General features: G+C 38.3%; 2 protein-coding genes across 7 annotated transcripts; both read left to right on the top strand.

Annotated features, from left to right (window-relative positions):
- Window positions 1-19: 19 nt before the first annotated feature.
- Window positions 20-4,816, top strand: urad (ureidoimidazoline (2-oxo-4-hydroxy-4-carboxy-5-) decarboxylase). The gene is made up of 2 exons (XM_017722120.1): window positions 20-227; window positions 4,228-4,816. The coding sequence occupies exons 1-2, from the start codon at window positions 53-55 to the stop codon at window positions 4,581-4,583; spliced, it is 531 nt and encodes a 176-aa protein (XP_017577609.1). The 5' UTR covers window positions 20-52; the 3' UTR covers window positions 4,584-4,816.
- Window positions 4,817-8,239: 3,423 nt separating this feature from the next.
- LOC108442205 (receptor-type tyrosine-protein kinase FLT3-like) lies at window positions 8,240-23,425 on the top strand. Of its 6 annotated transcripts, XM_037534233.1 has the most exons (15): window positions 8,240-8,525; window positions 10,968-11,053; window positions 11,353-11,422; window positions 13,675-13,814; window positions 14,575-14,696; window positions 15,709-15,827; window positions 16,987-17,126; window positions 17,873-18,000; window positions 18,089-18,227; window positions 19,668-19,845; window positions 19,932-20,029; window positions 20,213-20,318; window positions 21,307-21,716; window positions 22,692-22,754; window positions 23,368-23,425. In XM_037534233.1, exons 7-15 carry the CDS (start codon window positions 17,024-17,026, stop codon window positions 23,400-23,402), a joined length of 1,260 nt encoding a protein of 419 aa, XP_037390130.1. In that variant the 5' UTR covers window positions 8,240-8,525; window positions 10,968-11,053; window positions 11,353-11,422; window positions 13,675-13,814; window positions 14,575-14,696; window positions 15,709-15,827; window positions 16,987-17,023; the 3' UTR covers window positions 23,403-23,425. The 6 variants fall into 6 exon arrangements, 5 of the variants coding, with proteins under 5 accessions (XP_037390130.1, XP_037390129.1, XP_037390128.1 ...); XM_037534232.1 differs by lacking the exon at window positions 11,353-11,422; XM_037534231.1 differs by lacking the exons at window positions 8,240-8,525; window positions 10,968-11,053; window positions 11,353-11,422 and adding an exon at window positions 12,366-13,387.
- Window positions 23,426-23,614: the final 189 nt, after the last annotated feature.

Here is a 23,614-nt window from a genome sequence, read left to right as displayed (position 1 = left end):
GGGACTTCTTTCTGCTCTTATCGCTCGATATTGTGTGAGAGACGACGACACCATGGACATCAATGCTGTGAATGCTCTCACATATGAAGAATTTCTAGAAATTTTTGGCAATGTGGTTGAGAAATGTCCCATCATTCTGGCTGCAATATGGTCAAACCACCCATTCAGAGGCATCGCAGACATTGAGGCTCAGATTTCAGATTTTATCGACAGTCTGCCTGAGTCAGGTAGGCCTTCACCCATCTCTTAACCTTATGAACAGCAAATAGTGTAAAGAATTTTCATGTTTTCAGCAAAGCACAAATACTTACACTCTCAGAATTTAAAGTTCATGCCTGAGGAGGGATCAGAGCACAAATTAATTGCTAAATACATTATTACTGACTAAAGGCAAGGTAAGTTTACTTATATAGCACCTTTAATACACTGCTATCATTCATGCTTTACAAATTATTAAATACAGTCACATAAAAATAGGGAATAGACATTAAAAACATAATTAAAACAATACATTTAAAATGGAAATTAAACTAAAATCAAATTAGAAATTAAACTGGGAAAATTTAAAATAAAAAAGTACAACATTTAGTTTTTAACTAAAAGTAGCTATTGTTCATTGTAAGACCTGTACTTGACTATTATGTGTGAGCATTTGTGAAATGATTGTTTATACATTGTTTCAAAGGTTTTATTTATGTACGCATAGGTGTCTTACTAGACACATCTATGTATCTTGTTAAGAACACATTTTGTGTTACTTTTAACACAAAATGTGTTAGATAACAGCATAGCACAAACTATCTTGAAACAAAATGTGTTAACAGAAAATGTGTTAAATACAATTGCACACCCTTTTTGACAGTGTAGTAGATGTGTGAGGAGGGGGTTTCTATGAGTAAACCAGCAGGAAACTCTCAGGGTCTTCTGAAGGCTGCTTCTACAAATATTTGTGAAAGAATGGGTCGCTCTCAGGAGTTCAGTGAATTCCAGCATGGTACCGTGATAGGATGCCACCTGTGCAACAAGTCCAGCCTTGTCTGACTGCATTGTGCCAAGTGTAAAGTTTGGTGCAGCAGGGATTATGGTGTGGGTTTTTTTTTTATAGGAGTTGGGCTCAGCCCTTTAGTTCCAGTGAAAGGAACCCTTAATGCTTCAGCAGATCAAGAGATTTTCGACAATTTCTTGCTCCCAACTTTGTGGGAACAGTTTCGGGACTATTCCAACATTACTGCACACCAGTGCACAAAGAAAGGTCCATAAAGACATGGATGAGTGAGTTTGGTGTGGAAGAACTTTACTGACCTCAATTTGAATTAGAGCGGAGACCTCACAAATGCGCTTCTGGAAGAATGGTCAAAAATTTCCATAAACACACTCCTAAGCCTTGTGGAAAGCCCTCCCAGAAGAGTTGAAGCTGTTATAACTGCAAAGCATGGGCCGACATCATATTAAGCCCTATGGATTAAGAATGGGATGTCACTCAAGTTCATATGCATGTGAAGGCAGACGAGCGAATACTTTTGGCATTATAGTGTATTTTTTTGTATACATTGATGTTGACTTTTTTGTAATGGGATCAAAAAGTTTCTTTCCATTGACCCGTCCATGCAGATGATATCTGTTTGACAGCACTGCACAATGGGCCAGTACATCACTATTCACACGCTAGCCAGTTGTTCCTGTAGCTCCAAGGTAGTGATGTGGTTTTGCTTTGCATATCTGACCAGTGTCTGAATACTTTTTCAAAGCTATTTCATGCACCTCCAGATCTTAGCTTGACATGAGCAGTTCCTTCTTCCATTTTTAATGACATTTCAGACCGTGAAGATCACAAACAGTGTTGAGATATCTTTCAAATCTACTCTTGGTTTATAAGAGTCAATTATCTTTAGTTTCAGATCCTCAGTCAGTCATTAAGGGAACTCATGACTGTAGCACCGTGGCCACCAGACTATGCCTCACATTTGACCCTGAGGTGTTGCCTTGAGACATGAGGGCTGAAGCAATGAGGGCTGTTTACGTTTTACTGCAAAAGCCTTAGTGAGGTCAGGTGCTAATGTTGGATGATTAGTCCTAAATTCCATTTCAACTCATCCCAAAAGCATTGAATGGAGCTCTATCACTCCAGAAAGCAGTTCTCCTGCTCCACAGTGAAGATGTGAAATACAGGTGGTCCTGGGGAGTCTGGAACCCCTAATTAACTTCTTGGACCCCTTGAATGTCTTAATATGTCTAGAAATTGCGGGGGGTCTCTGAAAATAAACATATTATAACATTATGCTGTCATTGTTTTGTTGCTTTACCTGCAGTTGTCTTTGGTATTCTAAACGTTGGTATTCTAAACTAACTAGACATGCAGAAGAAGTCTGCCTCAGGGTGGCGCTGTAGCATGGTTGACCAATTTGGTCCTTTTTGGCCTAGCAACTGTATCTATTCCCGGGACTCTGAAAAATGCTGTAGCATACTTGTAAATCTGAAAACTGGCCCAATTATCCCAAGAGTTTGGTGGAAAGAGTGAACTGTTACTCATTTCTCAAGATGTATAATATCTCAGTTAATGTGTGGAAGAGTGCATTACCAGACTAGGAGAACACACTTCCAGAAGAATTGTTAAAACATTTTGTTGCTGTTGAAGCAGCCGGCTGCCAGCCAACGCTGGATTAACAAGGCAACATGGGACCTCCGAATAACAAGGGGTAGTTCGCACACTGTCCACAGCCCAGTTTCTAGCTGATGCATGGCATTGGGCATTGTGACCTTAGGTTCATGTATGACTTCTCCACAGCAAACACTAATTTAAATTTATTATACATTTTCCTGTCTCATCTTGCAATATTTCAAAAGGAGAAAAAAGTACTTCACTTTATATTGTAACCAAATTTTCAAAGCATCTTTCAATAAACGTTAAATTTCATTCCCTTGGCTGAGCTGCCACAGAATTTGTAGGGAGAATCATGTCTGGGGTTGTCAGATGCTACATGGCGATCCTGAAAGAGTCCAAAATGTATAGGTTACTATGGGGCACTTGAGGAAAATCACAGTTTGTAAACACTTAAATATTTTATATAGAAGAATGAATTCATTTCCTGAACACAGAACAGCATAACAAATTTTAATATGTTATATTGTTGAGCGCTTATGTATGTTCATGTCAGTGCGAAGAACGCTTCCCTCAACCTAACCAATCAGCACTCAGTAGCAGTAATGCTAACCAATCAGCACTCAGTAGCAGTAATGCCAACCAATCAGCACTCAGTAGCAGTAATGCCAACCAATCAGCACTTAGTAGCAGTAATGCTAACCAATCAGCACTCAGTAGCAGTAATGCTAACCAATCAGCACTCAGTAGCAGTAATGCTAACCAATCAGCACTCAGTAGCAGTAATGCCAGTAAAGACATTAAATAGTCATTTTACAAGCCAGAACTTTGGTATGCAGTCATCTTTTTCACTCCTTCACATCCTCTCTCTCTCTGTCTCTCTCTCTCTCTGTTTCTGTCTCTGTCTCTCTCTGTGTCTCTCTCTCTGTTTCTGTCTCTGTCTCTCTCTGTTTGTCTCCCTCTCTCTCTCTGTCTCTATCTGTCTCTCTCTCTGTCTCTCTCTCTCAATCACTGTCTCTCTCTCTTTCTCTCTCTCTCTGTGTCTGTCTCTCTCTCTGTCTCTCTATCTGTGTCTCTTTGTCTGTCTGTCTCTCTCTCTGTCTCTATCTCTCTCTCTCTCTCTGTCTGTCTTTATATCTATCTTTCTGTCTGTGTGTCTCTCTCTATCTGTCTCTCTGTCTCTCTCTCTATCTCTCTCCCCTTCTGTGTCTCTCTCTGTCTATCTCTCTCTCTGTGTCTCTCTCTGTCTCTCTCTCTATCTGTGTCTCTCTCTCTCTGTCTCTCTCTCTCTTTCTCTCTGTCTCTCTATCTGTGTCTCTCTGTCTCTCTGTGTCTCTCTCTGTCTCTCTCTATCTCTCTGTCTGTCTGTGCCTCTGTCTGTCTCTCTCTCACTGTCTGTGTCTCTCTCTCCCCTTCTCTCTGTGTATCTCTCTCGCTCTCTCTCTACCTCCCTCTTTCTCTGTCTGTCTCTCTCTCTCTCTCTCTCTCTCTCTCTGTGTCTCTCCCTCGCTCTCTCTCTCTCTCTCTCTCTCTCTCTCTCTCTCTCTCTCTCTCTCTCTCTCTCTCTCTGCCTCCCTCTCTGTCTGTCTTTCTCTCTCTCTCTGTCTCTCTCTCTCTCTCTCTCTCAGGTAAAGAGGGGATACTCCGCTGTCATCCTGATCTCTCTCTCCCCGCTGTCTCTCTGACTCGCGACTCTGTAGACGAGCAGCGCGCGGCCGGCTTGGTCTGCATGGATTCCGGTGAGCGCACGCTGCTGCTGGAGTTGTGCGCGCGCTACCGGCAGCGCTTCGGCTTCCCGTTCGTGATCTGCGCTCGCGCCAACAGCGTGGAGTCGATCGGGCGCGCGCTTCGGGAAAGAGTGAACCGGGAGCGCGCGCAGGAGCGAGAGCGCGGGATAGAGGAGGTGAAGAAGATCTGCTCACTGCGCCTGCGCCAAATACTGCAGCCACACGCTGAGCGCAGTACCAATACTACTAAACTCTGAACTCGGACAGTCATTATCACAGACATCACAAGCAAATATTCAAAATCCTTAAAATCGTTTTACAAATAAGACTGAAATGAATGCAAGTCTTTATACACAGTTATTACGACATGAAGGCGTGAAATTCAGACTGGAATAATAAAAATGTTCCACTCGTGCAAATCAGGCTAAATTATTGAAATTGTTACAAGAAATAGGTTGACATCAATAAATAATAAATCTGTCTATCTGTATGCAGTCCAAGATATATTTTGTAAAGGCAGAATTCAGAATACAGTCGCTTTTTACATTTTTAGGAGAATATTTTAAGAATATTTACCCATTAAATTGTAAAATCTTTAAAAGAAACATGTCAGTGTTGTTTAGTAACTATTTCAAAATCAGCAAACATGGTGTGAAGTTCCTGCTAAAGCCTGAGTAGACTGATAAACCAATGTGATGATCAGTTATTGGTCTCAGCTTTACTAACCGTTTTGAGACATGACGGAACTTAACCAATAATAATAATGTGTAGATGTGTGGAAAGTAAAAACATGTTATTAACTGAAAATCACATAGTTACCCGCTATATAGTCAAGTTTGCAAGATTTTGTTATTGGGATATGGCAAATTGTTTTGTTCATGAGATGACAATGGGTCATGGGCAGTGATAGAAGTGATAAGAGCTGTAATAATGTGAATTTTAAATAAGTTAATTTTTCATGAAACATATTAACAGAAGAATTAGATGAAGAAAACTGCCGTCAGTAGAAGTGAGGAAGAGTATGAATTAAATAAATATGACAACAGCAGAGTTTTCCCTACAAATATGTTACTTTTTTATGTATTGTAACTGAATACATTACTGAATACATGCAGGGCAGTGTATTCAGTATTTAGCCGTCGCTACTTTTTCAAGGTATTCTGCCCAACCCTGCCTTTGGGTCAGTCTGTCCATCTTCAGGTGACAGTAGGGTGGGTTATGGGCCATTAAGTAATGGCAAACTCATGTTTATTCCAATGTCAGCTGGTGCTTACTAAATTTTTTTTCTGATAAAATTGGATAAAATAATGGCTTTACCTGTCTATAATCAACATGTTATCTGTTAATACCACCAACTTTTAAAATTTCTGCATAATTCAATCATTACAATGTAAACAAAGTCAGTCAGAGTGCTTAAATGTGAAATGGTGAACTGTAGAGAAACCTACCATCTCTGATTCCTTTATAGTGGTGGTGATAGGAACCAGGGGTCACGACTACAACACAAATATAGTTTCTTTATTTACTATTCAAAATCTCCAGTGAACCTACACATCTTCCAAGTTTGTACATGTAATGTTGATGATGATAAAATAGTGATAAATCTGAAGGAAAAAAATACTTTCTGTTTTGGGGACTATTTTGCTTTTCAACATCCTGCATGTATCGAACTTCCATGAGCGGATTAAAAATGCTTTAGGCCAAAAGCTAATCTTAATACTATCCTAAAATAAAGCATCATGCATCAGGTATTTGTTTCCTTCTTATTTCTTTCTATGAGGGAGCGTTTAGAGGCATAAAAACTCTTCAGACATCTGGTTCCTGTCACCACCAATATTCTGACTCAGTTTCACTGGAAAGCAGCATTTTAACCATTATAAGTTATATTAATTATAAGAAATGCAGAAAAAACTGTCGGATTTCCCTCTGAACCTTGTTGGTGGACAGTTAGATTCTGTATCTTATCTGTTGACATACAGTTCGTGTTAGTCATCCTCTAGCTCGTCATCAGTGGTCAGTATCCACAGAGCCACACTCGACATGGATATTTTTGTTTGGTGTCCCACTCTTAACTTAGCAGTAGCATGTTAAAACTTCAACCACACTGCTGTGCCTGATATACTCACACTAGAACCACACACACTACCATATATACATCACTCCTGTGCTGAGAATCCACTACCCAAATTATATCTTGTGGGCAGAAACTGACCAAAGGTGAAAGAGGTTGAAGGAGAGCTGATAAATTGTGCCGAAACAGGGGGCTGCAGTCTGTAATTGTACACCTAACAGGCCATCTATTAATAATGCAAAGCTCATAAAGTGACCAGTGAGTAGAAGTACAAAACAGCAGTTTCTAATAAAATGTGTATGTAATAATATATAAGCTTGTGCTGTCCTCTATTGGCCAAAGCACAGAGGTGCTTGGTCAGCACAGTATCAGAAAATAGAAATATTTACATTTTACATTTACATTTATGCCATTTGGCTGACGCTCTTATCCAGAGCGACTTACAATTTGATCATTTTACACTGGTAGGCGAAGGTGGTGTTAGGAATCTTGCCCAAGGACTCTTATTGGTATAGTGTAGGGTGCTTACCCAGGTGAGGGATATATGGACATAAGCAATGGTTATGAATGAGATATACCTACTTTATTGTTTAACTGTACATCATTTATATAAACATATATCAATAGTGACATATGGAATATATAAAATCAAATTCAAAACTGTGTAAATGTAACATATTTCATCTATAGGTATTTCACTTTGTCAGTAAATGTTCTTGTAATTGGCAGAACAAGTGACTTTAGTGACCTTGGACAGCATGACACTTGGCGCTAGGCTTTGCTGTTCTAGTTTCACCCAAATGTCCATCATCTTTATGGGTTTTGAAAAGGAGAATGACTTGAATAACAAATAATGATCAGGTAGATTGACAACATTGTCGATGACAAGAGCTTGTGGATCAGAGCAGTCAAAAGAGAATGGCAATAATCATGAAGAATCTTGACTTGTTTAATAGAAACGCAGCTCCCTGTGCACAGCAGGAAAATGATCACAGAAGCAACTTTCCTGTCTGTTCTTGTTTATGGAGATATGCTGTCCAGAAAGGCCTCAGCTAGCACTCTGAAGCCTCTGGATTCTATGTACCATTTTGCTCTGAGATTTATTGTAGGAGACTTGCACAGTAGCTCAATATTGTCAACCTGCTGCTGGCTGGTGGTGGTCACCGTATATCACATTCCATCTCACTATGAATCTACTGCTAAATCCACTCAAACAATTTTATTACAGTACAGGTCCCCTGAGCTTTTACTGAGCTGGGAACATCTGCTTTTAGCTATGCTGCACCACTGAGCTGAAATGTGGAACTGGACAGTCTAAAGCTTGAACCACACATTTCCCCTAGGGTTTTGGAAACTCTCTCATTGATTTTACTGTGCTAGTTGATTAACCCTTATTGTTTTTCATTGTTGGTTTTAATTATTTTCTTAATTTGTAGTTTCAATCTTCTTTTTCTTTTCATGGCTTGTTTTATTCATTGCCTTATTTTATTGTCATTGTTTTTGTTTACAAGTCTTTTTCTTAATCTGTTATCGTTCATTGTGACACTGGGCTGCATGGAAAATGAGGATCCCTCTCGATGTTACCCCAAGTCTAAATAACAAATATGATGATAATGAATTCAACACTGATGTGCAGAAGCTCATCTTAGAATGCTGATGTCTATGAAAAACAAGAAAAGCATGTCTCCAATGAGCACGGGAGTCCATCTGGTCTGAGCATTAACAGTGCAGGCCGAGGAGTGGCGATATAATAGAATGTGGGGAATTTATTTCCTGTTGAGAAACAGAGGATAATGTCTGAACTGCATGACATCATGGGTTACATAATCAAACTGAACTGGCACAGGTTACCTTGCAGCAGGACTAGCCTCAATCTTGAACTCAACAAAATCGTTTTTTGCCCAGAAGGATCTTGTAGAATTTTCTGAAGCTCCATACATCTGCATGTAGAAGTCTGCAATGTAAGAGTGGGTGAGTGAGTGAGTGAGAGAGAGGAAGACAAAGAGAAAGGCCCAGAAAATCCTTGTGCCTCTATCCTATTGACACACCATTTTGTGGTCCTGAATGCTGCTCTGGCCTGCTGTTATGCACCCAACGGTGCAGGTAAGAAGACATCCAGCTGTTGTGGGTAAGTAGCCAGAATGCGAAAAGCTTTGTTTAAACTTTTTCCAATAAAGCTGACTGACCTACAGCTTGGAGGAAAGTAGGGCAATACAGTCTGTCTACAGCCTATTGCACAATAATAATAATAATAATAATAATAAAATATAGTATTAACGTGTATACACTGCAGTTCTACATAGGTAAACAGAGTAAAGTCGGCAAAAACGTCGGTAATGTCGACTTTTGTGCCTCCGGTTCATTAGCCCGTTTGTGTTGCACCGAGTAGTGGGGGAAGTGGTTTTGACTAGCTCGGTAAGGTAACTACGATATTATATTTAGCAGATAATTCGTCTTCGCTCCTAGTATTACTCACAAACAGCGGCCTAAAATCGTTGAAATGACATTTTAATACATCGTGGTGGAACAGAGAACAAACTACAGTCATTATATTTCGTCGGAGTACAAGATATCTCCCCTTCGCTGAGAACATTTGACCACAATAGCCGGTGTCGAACTGTGCTACTCATCGAGCTGTCCTACTTCGATTTACTGCGCATGCGTACATCGCTTTCTAAGCTAATTTGTAGGAAGGCTCATCAATTCTTGCTACCTTGGTTAGAAAGTGTGTAATTAATGGTGAGTGTTTATTGCTTTTAATTAATTTAATACTTTACACTATTACTACTGTATATTTACTGTAAACGCAAAAGTAATTTGCATTTTAGACATTTGTTAACGCCGCAGAAATGTTAGAAAAGTATGGCACAAGTTCCCAAGCCTATCGATATGTGCTACCCCTAATATAATACGGGTAGGAGGATCTGACACTGTATTTTTAGCCTATCGATATGTGCTACCCCTAATATCACAAATTAGTCGCGGTATTATTTTTCGACACGGTAGCACATATCGATAGATACGATCTATAAATATACGCTACGGTAGGACGTCTCGACGAAGTAGGACAAATCGATAATACACCGGAAATGGGGGCTGCTGGCACAGAAGAAAGTAATGGGCCGTGTGTAAAGTGCGGGTACTGTTTAAAAACGTAAAACGTTACCATTGATGAGGAGCCTGTGGTGTTAGTAGAAACCCACTGAAATGCACAGATGATGTAAAACCAACAACCAAGTCTAAACCTGCGTGCAGTAGAGCTGCAGATCACCTTGTCAGAAACCGGTGGGGACGGAGGTAAAATAATTCATTAATTCGAGCGAACGTTTTGCAGTTCGTACATACGTTTTCTTTTATTCCTGATCACGATTTTCCAATTTGTTTTCTCGCTTTCTTTTAATAGTTGTCGTGTTTCATTTTTAAGGGAACACAGATTGTTTTGTTTTTTTTATTATTCGTGTAGTAGATACAGATCGTGTTGTCTGTCCTGTGCAGGAGTAACTAACAGCTCCCCGAGACTGACGGGTTTTGACGAGTTAGATAAGTTAATGAACAGAGATGCTCATCAGATCTGTTTGGTAGTGAAATGAAGGAAGACAATAAACTACAACCACAATCTTCACTAAACGGCACTTTCTAACCATCATATGTAACAGAGATACAGGCGCAGCCTGGCCGCTGTCTGCTCCCACGACAAGCTGCGGTGTTAGAGATCATCACACCATTACAGGATGAAATGATCAGCGTCAACATTTCAACACACTCAAATTAAACACACACAGAAACATTCGTGTGGGATGAGGTCAAATGGAAAGAGAGTTTAATAGATCTGTGTATTAGATATAGCTATATTAATGTGAGGCTGTTGAAACGCTGTTCATTTCTTCGTGTAATTGTGTGATGGTCTCTAACACCTTTGACCTTTAATTGTGCTGTTTTTTTTTTAGCTGTTTAACTGTTTCCCTTTAACTGTACATTTTGGAGTTAAATTAAACCATAGTACTTTTACTTAAGTTAATTTTAAAGAAGTTCTTCTATTTCACTACTTCCATTTTATTAATGTTACAGAGTAAAAATAAATGATGCGTGTATCAGGTCAAGAACCCTTTAGAAGAAAGCGTGGTTAAATTTCACATTCAACTACAGAGAGAGTTTAGAGTAGAAAGAAAGAAGACTTCACCAGCACACACAAGAAACCTTATCCAAACAGTCATCTTTATTTGTTTTCAAATGAACGGAAGAAAGCAGCGTTATTATCAACTTATTATAACTGCTAAACCTGCCGAGATCTCCGCTTTCACAGCTCAGCTTCTGCCTGAGTGAGCTTGACTAGCTTCAAATATATCTGACAGACATTTCTGACTGTGCCACCGCTTCATTTCTGCAGCAATTTAACCCATATCTTACAGTAGTAGTAGTGTAGTATAAAAATAATAGAACAGCAGGTCTCACAGTCATGCTCTTATTGCTGGTGGTGGGATACAGAGTTAGTGTCTCTTTGTTTGTATGAGTATTTCAGTTCATGGCATTTTCTAAAAGGTTAAACTTTGTGTCTTCTTTTGCATTGTAGTGTTTCTTGTACTGCAGTGGTATGTCCACAGTGACGGGCTGCTGGATGGAGACGTGCATCACCTGTCCTGCCTCTCCACAGAAAATGTAAAAAAAAAATGTGTCATAGTTTTTAATTGTGCTCTTTGATTCTTGTATGCGTTTAAGATGGAGTAGAACATCTTCACTGATAAGACGTAGATGTAGTTACTAGTCATGTGCCGGTGTTCAGTAATTTGGTATGCCGCGATATTAAATATACACAGTAACATTACAGTCGACATTTTGAAATCCCACCACAGCAATTTAGTCAAGCGAGCTGCAAAGATTTTAATGATGTAAATCAGCTCTGATTCCCACTGTGCTGACGCTCTGATCACTTGATACCTTCCCTCCTCTGAGCGAAGCTTGTAAACAATCGCAACAGCCACAGCACAGCAGAAGGAGGAGCAGACAGAACTCCTATCACTCAAAAAGGTAAAAACTTGGATCCCACACAGCATGAATGAGAAAAATTGGCTTAGTCTCAAAAATACATGTATGTTTGCAGTCACAAACTACATGTGTACAAGCAATAATCCTGTATTTTATAGGCAGTAAAGATTATTTTTAAATTATTATTTTATGGTAAATATTTTACACGTGTACCTCTACTTAAAAATGACATTCAGTCTTTTGTGTCTTTGTGACATTGAAAACATATATATATATAATTTTTTAATGCAGTATTGTGAGTAAACTGTGACAAAAGGTTAGGTACTTACTATGTTTTTTTTTAAATACCAATTTTTAAAAAAAGCCACAGTCAACTAGAAGGATGCAATAAAAAGTTCTACAAATAAATGAGCAAACACTGGGGATCCAGCTTAAGACGTGTTCCAGTATTTTGAAATGTCAAATTTTCTGAATTTGGACATGGGGTCATAAAGATGATGAGAAATAAAAGCAGAACTGACCTTTTATTGTCAAATGCAGAAGTGTGGAACTCACCACAGCTGCCTTAAAATTACAATAACGTCCTCACTTCTCTATGACATTTTTAGACAGCTGAGTCGTCTGCAAAGTGGTTTGTAACTTTTGCATATAAGGAAAATTCCTGTGAAAATCAGAGTGAAAGAGTTGTTTATCTGGGCAGTAAGTGTTTATTTGGTCAGAAAAACACTAATATCCAGATTTAAACTAATAGTCCAGATTTAAACCCTATAGACAACATTTGGTCTTACATTAAACACAAACTAGTTTGGCAGTGTTTTTTTTAACTGTTTGATGCCATCAATGCAGAGTGGAAAAATACAGACTCTTCTTTCTGTAAAAGGTTGTCTGCAAATTTACACCAAAACTTCAACATTTAAATAGACCTTTATTTCCAAAAAAGTTTGGATGCTGTGCTGAATCTAAATATAAACAGAATGCAATTAAATACAAATCATTCAAATCTATATTTTATTGAAAGTAGTACAAAGTCAACAAATTAAATGAAACTAAGAAATTTTATTTTTGCAAAAATGTTTGCCCACATGGCATGCACCCATATCCCAAGCCCCCGATGACGGCCGCGAGAGCCAGCAGGAAGGCGGTGCCCAATTCCCGAACACTACTGAGGGACACTAGTGACGGTGGGAGGAGGACATCAGTCGCCAGAGTGAGGATGATGACAACGGGGGCCACAAGAGCCTCAAAGGCAGGAAACGAGCCCCAAATTCAGCCACCCTGGCCCTGCCTCCTGTTCTGCAGCGAGGCCGCTTCACTACGCCTCATGTTCGACCCAGACAGAGGAGCTAAGGAACGGGGGTGGTGATTGAGAGGCAGTTCAACATAGGAAGGGAGTGGGTATGAGCAGCTTCTGTACAGGAAACCCCCACAGCAACCACAGGAAAGGCAGCATAGCCCCGGGCCAAGAAGTAGGCGTGACATTTTGTCTGCACCACTCCTTCATTTGGTGAATTTTGGATACCTTTCAGTGGTCCAGGTCTCAACTGCGAAAGGCTGTGGCTCACCCTTGTGTTTGGAGTCACCTTTGTTTGGAAAGATTCATCAGCAACATAAAGCCTTCCCCACATATTCCCCACATATTCCTACTGAGCTGCATGGTATTTCTTCCAGTTGGGGTTGGCAGCAATCTAATTTAAGTTTTTCAGCGTCCTCCAGGTTGTATGCTTTCATCACAAAGTCCCACCACAGCAGGTTGAGGGGTACCCACAAGAGTCTACTCAGATTACGCCAGTTGTGTTGTTGTTTCTTCCGTTTTCTCTGCATATCCTTGTGACTTTAGATAGAAAAACATGAAACAAAGCCCCTAGACAATACACGCACACCGGCTACCAGCATACTCCTAGGACTCACTCTCAGTCCTTGTGGACAGGCCCACATTCTCCACCAGTTGTGGTGTCAGCCTGGTGAGGGGCCGAGCCACACTGGCTGGGAAGCTAAGGAGAACACAAGGTACACACACACATACACACACACACACACACATACACACACTCACATAGAGAGGCCAAACACAGGTGTAAAATGGTAGTTTTATTTAAACAAGAAAATGAAACAGTGTAAATTTAACTGAAAATAGAACCTATTAGGGCTCATCTTACGCAGTCCACTCTTCACAACTCTCCAGCCAGGGTGAGCCTCTGGTGAAAGGTCCACCTTCAGTGTAGGTGCTTCAGGTGCTAAGACTTTTGTAAAGTATTGTGTAAAATTCTGATTATATGTACGTTATCTCACTGCAGACGGTTACATGCAGCCTGGCTGAAGCGGACCTGCAAGGTTCTCAGAAAACGCAGCTGGAAGTTGTAGCTGAGCAGACAGTTGAAATTCGTTCCTTGGGCAACAGTTCAGGAGGTTTTTCACCATGTTCCTGGGCACAAAGGTACGTGTCTTTGAAGAGACTTGACTGAATTCAGCTGGTACTACTGTAGGCTGCAATTTTTTGCTTGGGATGTTTGTTTTTGTTTTTATAATGCCCTGTGGCTGTGGAATTATTAATGCTAGTGGTAAGACTAGCATATCATGGTAAGCTACTGAAATGCCTTTTATCAGAAAAGATTCCTTTACAGTGGTGGTGATAGCAACCTGGGGTTGCAATGTCTACAACATAAATATAGCCATTTTTGTTACTAACCAAAACCACTAGGGAACCTGCATATGCCATGATTTTTTGCATGTAATGGTGATGATGGTAAAAATTACTAATGCAAAGGGTTTCAAATACACTTTTTTGATGTATTATTATTTATTGGTTTTCAACTTACAACAATTTCCCCTTTTAAAAGTGTCAATATCCGTACTAGTACCGAGATATTAGCTTTTTTATTACTTGGTATCGGATCGAAAAGGAAACGAGTGGTGTTGGCCGTTCCCCTTGGCTGCTGCAGCAGAACTCATAGACACTGATTTTGATTTTCTAAATTCAATGCGTCAGCGTGAGCTCAAGCTAATGCTTATTTGTACTGTTACAACTAAGGAAATTACGTTCAGTTCTTCTAATTGTTGTTTGCATAATTATCTTTTTCATTTAAAGTGAATATAGATAATACTGACTGAAGTTTGTGTGAGTGGAATTTGCTTATATATGTAGGTATTATTGTTGTATGATCATGGTGTCAGCTGTGTTCTTGTGCTTTCCACAGAGAAACAGCCAATATGCTACCAATCCAGCGCTTTACAAGAGACATGGATGGACTGTACACTGTAGTCTGTGGCAACTCAAACTATTCTGTAAACATCTCAGTCCATGTAACTGCTCCAAAAAGTGAGTCAAACGCTTGTTCTTGATTCACATCTCAGATAAGCCCAGTGATAAACTACTAATCCTTAGAAAAAATAAAACTAGCCTTGGGCTTCTGACTGATATATTCAAATTTTACAGTAATTTAAAAATGTCAACATTACGTACATTATAATTCTCTTTCACACGCCATGTAATTTAATTTTTGTAGCTTTGCCTTTTCCTCTTTATGTATTTACACCAATCTATTATGTACATATATATATATATATATATATATATATAAAATAAAGATAGCACTTAATTATAGGCTATACAGACAGAACATCACCAGCTAATTAATTATACATGAACACACTTTGTCATTTCAGTCTAACACAGAATGCTGGAGAAATATGCAAATGAAACAAAGTACATGAAATCAGCTCTCCTGTAGACAGTAAAACAGATGAGCTTGTTCAGAAGAAGGGTGCCAATGCAACAATTTGCCATTAGTTTATTTTCTAATTAAAAGAATGTAGAGAACCACTGAATGTTAACAGTGTTACATACAAAACATAGTTATTATTATACATCAAGTAATATCAGAAGCTATGCCAGTTGATAAATAGACCATATTATGTTACCGTTAGGAAAACTGAGAGCTGTAGAGTAAGCCTCACATGTGATTCTCTCACACACACACACACACACACACACACACACACACACACACACACACACACACACACATATTTTCTAAGCCACTTATTCTTCTGGGTTGTGGTGGGGGGAGGGGGGGTGTAGACATGTGATTCAGCGTAACTGAATTTAGATCGCAATTATATCATTTCTGTGTTGATTCTGCAAACAGTAATAATTTGTCTAAATTAACATTATTGTCCAGAGTTTTTGTATCCTATGTATTTTACCGTGAATCCTACAGCTATTTACTGCAGCACCATTTCAACTTTCTGAGTATGTGCTAGCATACTTGAAAAAAGTATTTACTGATTTATTTTCAGTCATTGCCTCATCACATTCTCTTCATTTCTAGAGCGGCCATCGATTCCACAGCTAACAGTCTCTGAAGGAGAAGGACATACTGTTAGTTTTAGATGTGCTTCTGCAGGAAACCCTAAACCAAAAATTACATACAAGAAACAAACCCAGCAGGTAAGCACAGAACACAGTCCTGATTATTTAATTTCCACTTGGAAGGTTTAGTCTACAACATTGTTGCGTTGTGGTTTTGTTCTCTGAAATGGTGAAACTATATATTAAAATCTTTCCCTTGAGTTAAAGTAGTGATACTCCTCTTAGTTAAGAAGTTAATTAATGTCATGTGCGACTCCCAAACTGCCCAGCAGAGGTCACCATCTCCTGAATTCTAACAGGCACTCTTACACACCTGTTCTCAATCTCCATTCATCCACTCCCCTATAAATACTTTCACTCTCTTTTACCTCTCTTTGTGAAGTGTTGTCAGGGTATCATTGTAATCCTGAGCCCTTTTTCTCTGCTTTTGGACTTGGTTTTTTGGATCTTTCTTCTCTGCCCTGACTCTGCTTTTGGACTGTGTTTTGTACTGTTGTTCCTGTCAAAATGAAGCCCGCTGATGGATCCCACTAAGCAGCCCACCGCATTATTGTTACAATTGTAATATTGAAGTATCAAAAGTAAAGTTAGAAAACAGTTATGAAAACTGTGGCAATGAATGTGAACAGGCACAAAGATGCACATTGTCTCTATTTGTCTCTAATATGTAACACCACCCGTTAGAATTTATAACTTTTGTTGTTTTCCAAAGACCCAAAGAACAAAAGCTTGTATCTCCAAAATGAGAAACTTACAGGAGAATGAAAAAACATACTCTACTCTTACTTTTTATGTAAATCAACAGAACTAGACTTTTTTCCAAGCAATATTAGGCCAAAGCAAAGAACAACAGGCACTTGCAGAGATACAAGTATTTGTTCTGACAGCAGTGATATAATAAAGTAATTAATAAAATAATAATAATAATTCATAATATTTACAAAGTGCTTTTCTAGTACGACTAACCCTGTTCATTTCATTTCTCATCTTACTTAGGCTGTTTGTCTATTCGCTCACTGCTTTTCAAGTGTCAGTGTAGTCAATATGCAAAATTTCACTAGTGAAATGAGAACCATCCCATGAGCCTTTTTGAAACTAATAATAATAACAATAAAACTCATTTGTATTGCTGCAGGCAATACTATAAAATGTTGCTGCTATGCTTTCCTCCAACTAAATTTAATTAGTTTATAATGTATACTAATGATTTTCTACTGTAACATTTGCGTCTCTAAAGTCAAGATATAAAAGAAGAGAAAAATCTGGATGAGGAGATGGCTGTAAGCACACTTGATGGTTTCAACTACCAGACCTCAAACACGAACTGTTGTGCCACAAACTCACAGGGAAAAGAATGCGCCCTGATTTACCATTACGGTAAGATTATTATTCCTATTCATAATCTGATGCCCCATAAGGCTTTTTATTAATTTGGCTTGACAAAGGCAACTTTCTGTTCTTTATTATTCTATACTTTTTTGGATGCTGTTTTCACGGGTCAGAGTTTTGGAGCTAAACGCCGAAATTCTGCAGGATCGTAGTGCCTATACAGGAACAGAGCACTTGTGCTTTAGGAATCAATCACACAGCATACAGCATTCTATTGAAAGTGTTTTCGCCCACAAGAAGTGAACTGTGGAATTTTGGGAAAATTTAAATCCTGTTGCCACAAATGAGATGTGGCCCTCACAATGGCCCTTGTACGTGTGTGTGTGTGTGTGTGTGTGTGTGTGTGTGTGTGTGTGTGTGTGTGTGTGTGTGTGTCTATATATACACACACACACACACACACACACATATATATATATATATGAAATAGACAACAAGCAACCACCTGAGCACCTGAGAAACCATATCATAGCAACTTTTCTTTGAAGTTAAACTCTAAAGTTAAGCTTTATTTGGTTATTAATCTTAAGACTTTACTCAGTAACGTCAATAACATAGTCAGTATCTATTTTGAAGCAAATGGCCAAATTGTGCACTTTTTAGAGTGTGTAATTGAAGTGTTGACCAGCAGATGTTTGTCCTGCCATAGTAATAAGTAATGCAATCCAAGTGGGTACTTTCTGGTTCAATAAACACATTACAAATTATTTATGACTTTTGTTCTTTTGCTTTAGAACTTGGAAAGCCCATGCGGGAGAGTGAAGCTCCACAGATTTTACTGAATCCTGGACAGTCACTCGCACTCCGATGTAAAGCTAATAATAAAAAAACTCCTGTGGAGTGGTTCTTCAACAACACCAAGGTAGATATGAAGAGTGGATATGTAAATATTAATATGGTTATGTGTTTCTGATACTGATATTTTTTAATTCTTCCTGTCCCAACTTTAGCTCAGTGGACTAAAAACATTATGGTATGCTTCAGTGTTTAAGTATTTCTCCATTGAATCAGTTAGTGAGCATAACAGTGGAGAGTATGTTTGCAAAAGTGAGGACGGGCAATCAAAGGCTACGCAGGTACAGGTGCAAGGTAAGCACAACAGATTATTTTCTACAAGCAGGGTTGCCAGATTGCTTCTATAGTTTTCAGCCAAAAAATGTTCAAAATCAAAAATGTATGAAAATAATGGCCAAAAAATATCCATCAAAAACAGTCTAACACTAAAAAAACAATTTAACCACCACATACAAAACAACACAGCATTTAACCATCATGACATTAATAAAAAGCTTCTGGTAAGTTAACTGCTGATGTCTTTCCTTCGATAATCTGTTTATCACTGCTACAAAGGACCAAAAGCTAAGAAACTATTTTAATAAAATAATTCTTGTATTTGACTTGTATGTGTATCTTAATAGTTTGCATGTTGTGTATCTAAACTTGCTCAGCTTGCACAAACATTAACATTTTATTAATGTGTCGTATGTGAGACCTATGATCCCAGACAATCAGAAAGACAAATAATACTGCAAGTATAACTATCCTTCATACCCTTTTTAAAAACCTACTTACCTTCATAGACTCTGCTAAACAGATAACAGGCCATTCCAATTTCCAACTGTAGCAAAACTCTGTACAGCCAGTAAAACCACCTGAACTGGATAATTCAAGCTAGACCCAAATGCTCATCTATTACATTAATAATGAACTGCTGACCAAATCCACCCAGTTTGGCAGGAACTCATCCAATCTGGCAACATAATAAAACTTGCATCATATTGTGCAGACCTATACTTACTGACGTGCAAAATGTACAAAAACTGCTTGAATGCGGCAAACGGCAAACGCACAATTTACCTACAACTAACTATTAGCTATTATTCTAATTTAGAATGATTATTAGTTAAATCTGCCTTTGTGGATAAATTTATGGCGTAGAAGTGGATACAGCATGTCAAAATTAAGAAAACTATCAAACATGAATGCAGATGTAACTGCTCTTCTTTTGCCAGCACTTCACTCACAATTACGTCACTGAAGTTCATCAGGAACCCCAATGCTATCATTTAAAAGTCCCATATAAATGTAAGCTTACTTTATTCATTTGAACACCAAAAAATATTTAAATACCTTAAGCATTGATAGTACTACTATTGCTGTCAGTAATAATTAATAGTATTAATAGTAGTAATAGAAGTTTTATTAGTAATAGTAGTAGTTGTGTTTTGTGTTGACAGAAGAATTGCTAGTAAACATCAGCCAAAATATGCTTAACTGAGTGTATATTACATAGTCAATAATAATACTTGGAACATATGCATATATGGGACACTTAATTCACAGAATGTGATTTACAACATTACGTGAAATACTGTATATAGTCAAAATTAATACTTTGTGAAACAGTATGGCACACTTTTTTTCCACCTTTATTTTTTCAACCAGCCCCTCTTGCCTAGTTAATATGTGTATGAAACCAGTGATGTTAGCCAGTGTAAGTTCCTGATGATGTTGGTGGTTTTCTGACAGAGGAGGATTTAATTGAGATACTGGAGCTGAATGAGAATGTCAGAATTTGGGAGAAAGAGAAAGCGACCTTCTGCCTCCATGTCCAGGTGCTCGCTTACCCAAAACCACAGTGTGACTGGATTACACCAATTGGAACCAAAGTGCAGTCCGACGAAACTCATGACATCTGGAATAATCAGTAAGTTGATAAGCAGTTTTTCCAAACTGGATCTGTAAGCATGCTGCATTGCTGTATCCCTCCAATGGTTTTGTCCTTCCCTTTAGCACATTTAAACTATGCAATCCAGAGCCAGGACAGTATCAGATACAACTGAGAGCTGATAAGAAGTTAGTCACAAAGAATCTGTCTCTCTGTGTGACAGGTGAGTTCTCATAAAAAGATTACTATCACATAGATAAACTGAAGACATTATTTACTACATATTGTAGAGACATAACTGTAAAAAACCATCATTGATACCATCACTGATGGTATCAATACACTGTGAAAAGTTTCAAACTGAGGCAAGAACAGAGTCTAAATCATTCTTTGTGTCACTTTGTAGATACTCCTAAGTTTACTGTACTCCAAAATCTACACGAAGTCACGTGCATGACCAACAGCTCACTTCCCCAGGCCCTGTCCTGGAAGATATGTCCTTTACCTGCTAAGTAAGTTGCTGGTTTTCAGTTCAGTGTTGACTTTCATGAATCATTGAGTCAAAGGTTTAGGTAATATTTTGTGCAGGCTCCCTTTATCTTCTCCTATACTGCTTAATGAGATTAAAGAACACACGGCAAAGGGTCTGAGACCATTTCTTCATACAGAAGCTCTCTAGATCCTTCAGATTCTCACCAAACTCACCTCTGGTGTTTGTTGCCAAAACCCTCTATTTTGAGCTTATCTGACCAAAGAACACAGTCCCACTGAAACAGCCTTTTGTCGCATTGTTGTATTTTCTGGTCTTTCTCATAACAATGGATGGCTGAGGGAATTTAGCCTGGGTTTCATATCATATATATTAAGTATAAATAAGAATGTCCTTCAGTTAGATTTCACTCTTAAGAATGTATAGTGATGCCAACAATTGTGGCACAAACAGATTTAGGAAAAATCTTTATTTTATGACAAGATTTTGTTTCTTCTTTCAATCATTATACCTTAAATGAAGATTAGAGTTTTGGTAATATTTTGAATAAAAGGTCAAAAGGATAAGGAATTAAGAATATTTTTTCAGCTCAATGTGTTCATATTTACCAAGGGGTATATGTATATATCAGGAATACATCGCTACCAACAACATTCTGATACTGATACCTATACCAAAATGAGTGATGTACTTATAATTAAGTAATTAGTCTAAATAAGAGCAATGTACTTTATCCGTTAAAATCTAGCTTATTTAAAATGAAGTGCATTAGCTAGCTATGCTGTATTAATTACCATAGATCAAGTAGAGCTGCAGTGGAAAAGAGCAAGTTTTATTCCAATCAGAAAAGTGCTTGTACAGCTGTAAGAAACATTATGTTTCATAGTTTTGATCCTTTTCCTAGAACGTCATAAGAACAATTCCATAAGATGCACCATAGAGTCACTTTTTAAAGTCATTCTTTAATGTGAGGATGTAAAATCACATGTAAAGTCTTATTGGTCTCATAGCTGTACAGACTCTGCAATGTGGAAAGAGACAAGTGGCAATCTACAGGAGTTCCCAGATTCAGGCCAGTTCTGCCAGAAGAACATTTTATTCTTTAAAGCTTGCAGTGAAGTACACAACCACAATGTCCAGTGCTGCCTCACTAACCTGGACGGCTCATACTGCAGTGAGCCTATTACAGTGAAAAGCTGTACGTTTATGTTCCACATGTACACATACTTGCATGATGAGGTTCTAATTCATCTTTATTTGACCATCACCAGTCACTGGAAGGTTCATACAATGACAATTCTCTGTTTTAGCCTGCTCAGACTCCTCGGACTCCTCGGCCATGGTACTGATACTGATGTGCTGCGTGCTTATCTTTGTCCTGCTGGTCAGCCTCACCCTAGTACATTTCATCCGGAAGAAAGTAAAGTCTCTCTTTCTCTGGCAAAGAAATACTCTCCATTGCACTATGAAGAATACTTACAGTTATCCTTATGTCTAACTTAGGTGGTAGGGCCAGTGCTTACCCTGCATGCACACCATGTTGCTACCTTCACCTGGTCACTGGTTGGCATTTTTGAAGTGAGAGTAGGCAGGCCGGATTTAATTGGATTATTATTGTCATGGTCATGATTACAAAGTCTTAAGACACTTTCTTTTACCACACTGTGTTTTAAAATTGAGCTCCCAGTATAAATAGGTTAGTATAGTATAGGTTTTATACTGCACAGTAAACTCACCACTATGAGCGATTTTCCCCACATTTTCACTTAAATGCAAATGAAACAAATCTTCGACAGGTCAGTGCAGCATTCTCTATGGGATGTGAGAACATCCTCTCTGTCTCTGGCTCTCATTCAAAATCAGTTACTCCTGCCTGCCTTGCTGCTTTTGTTGCGGTATATGTGGTGTATACACAACGGTTAGGCGGTCGAGCCTCTTGGGCTGGAAGGAATTTTTAATGAGCCACATAGTCTAAAATATGATGTAGTGCTTGTTTCACTCACTCGTTTAGTCCAGCATGAGTGACATAGTGGACTGGGAGCGGTTTACAGAGGAATCAAACATGCTCATTAGAATATTAGAACTACACTCAGGGAGTTCTCAGATAGGTCTGATCAGTATTTTTAAACAATATTTTATTCTTCTTCTTTCGGCTGCTCCCTTTAGGGGTCGCCACAGGGGATCATCTGCCTCCATCTTGCCCTAATTAAACAATATTTTATTATATATGTTAAAATTTTCATTAAAACTTTGCAAAATGTTTCATCCAGCAGTCAATAATGTCAAAGATTTTTCATACAGACATTGTGTTCCTTGAGACTTTAAAATGGTCTGAATAAAAAATATCTTTTTGTTATTGCATTTATGTCTGATATCACATTCTCCTCCATTTTAGAGGGGCCATTGCAGCTTCTGAGGAAAACCCTAATCCGGAAATTATGTGGCATAAATCAGTCAGGTAAACATTGAACATAATCTTGAAATCTCTTCTTCATTTACAGTTGTAAAAGTTAGTGTCTGTATGTATATGTATATATATATATATATATATATATATATATATATATATATATATATATATATATATATATATATATATGTATATATGATATTATATGATCATGCGGATCATAAAAAAACGGTAAATTCAGTGTGAACAGATATAATTAAAGTCTAAGAGTTTATGAGGTTAAGTTTGTTGAGATTAATTAGAAGAATATTAATGTATTTTGCAATAAACTGGTTCTCTTAACTACAGTTAAAGTTCTTTAGATGATTTGGGAGTTTAATAGCTGTAAACTGGTGAAGAAAGTGTCTTGTACAGCAGTGCCTAAGCTACTGGAACTGTGCAGATATTTTTTGTACTTTTGGTTATCAAATGTATTGATAGATGGCAAACTTGGCCCTGGTTTTGGAAAAAAGGCAACTAGAACGCAACACCTCACCAATTCTCATGTAGCCATGTGTTTATTACAGCAAAGACCATTTTCATATCCAAATTATGATTTAATTGAAACATTACAATTTATTTTTTGGATTCTTGAAAATATAAAGGTCAGTATTTATTTCAGTCTGTCTAGGGTGTATCCTGCCTTTCGCCCAATGACAGCTGGGATAAGCTCCAGCACCCCCTGCAACCCAGACGGATAAGTGGCTTAGAAGATGTGTGTGTGTGTGTGTGTGTGTGTGTGTGTGTGTGTGTGTGTGTGTGTGTGTGTGTGTGTGTGTGTGTGTGTGTGTGTGTTTGATTTCAGAGGATATGTAGTTTTTATATGTCTAAAACTTTAATTCTTTTTCATTTAAATTTGATTACTGCAG

This window comes from Pygocentrus nattereri, chromosome 24 (genome assembly GCF_015220715.1).
Source record: "Pygocentrus nattereri isolate fPygNat1 chromosome 24, fPygNat1.pri, whole genome shotgun sequence".
Taxonomy (NCBI): domain Eukaryota; kingdom Metazoa; phylum Chordata; class Actinopteri; order Characiformes; family Serrasalmidae; genus Pygocentrus; species Pygocentrus nattereri.
This window is presented reverse-complemented; position numbering and strand designations above follow the sequence as displayed.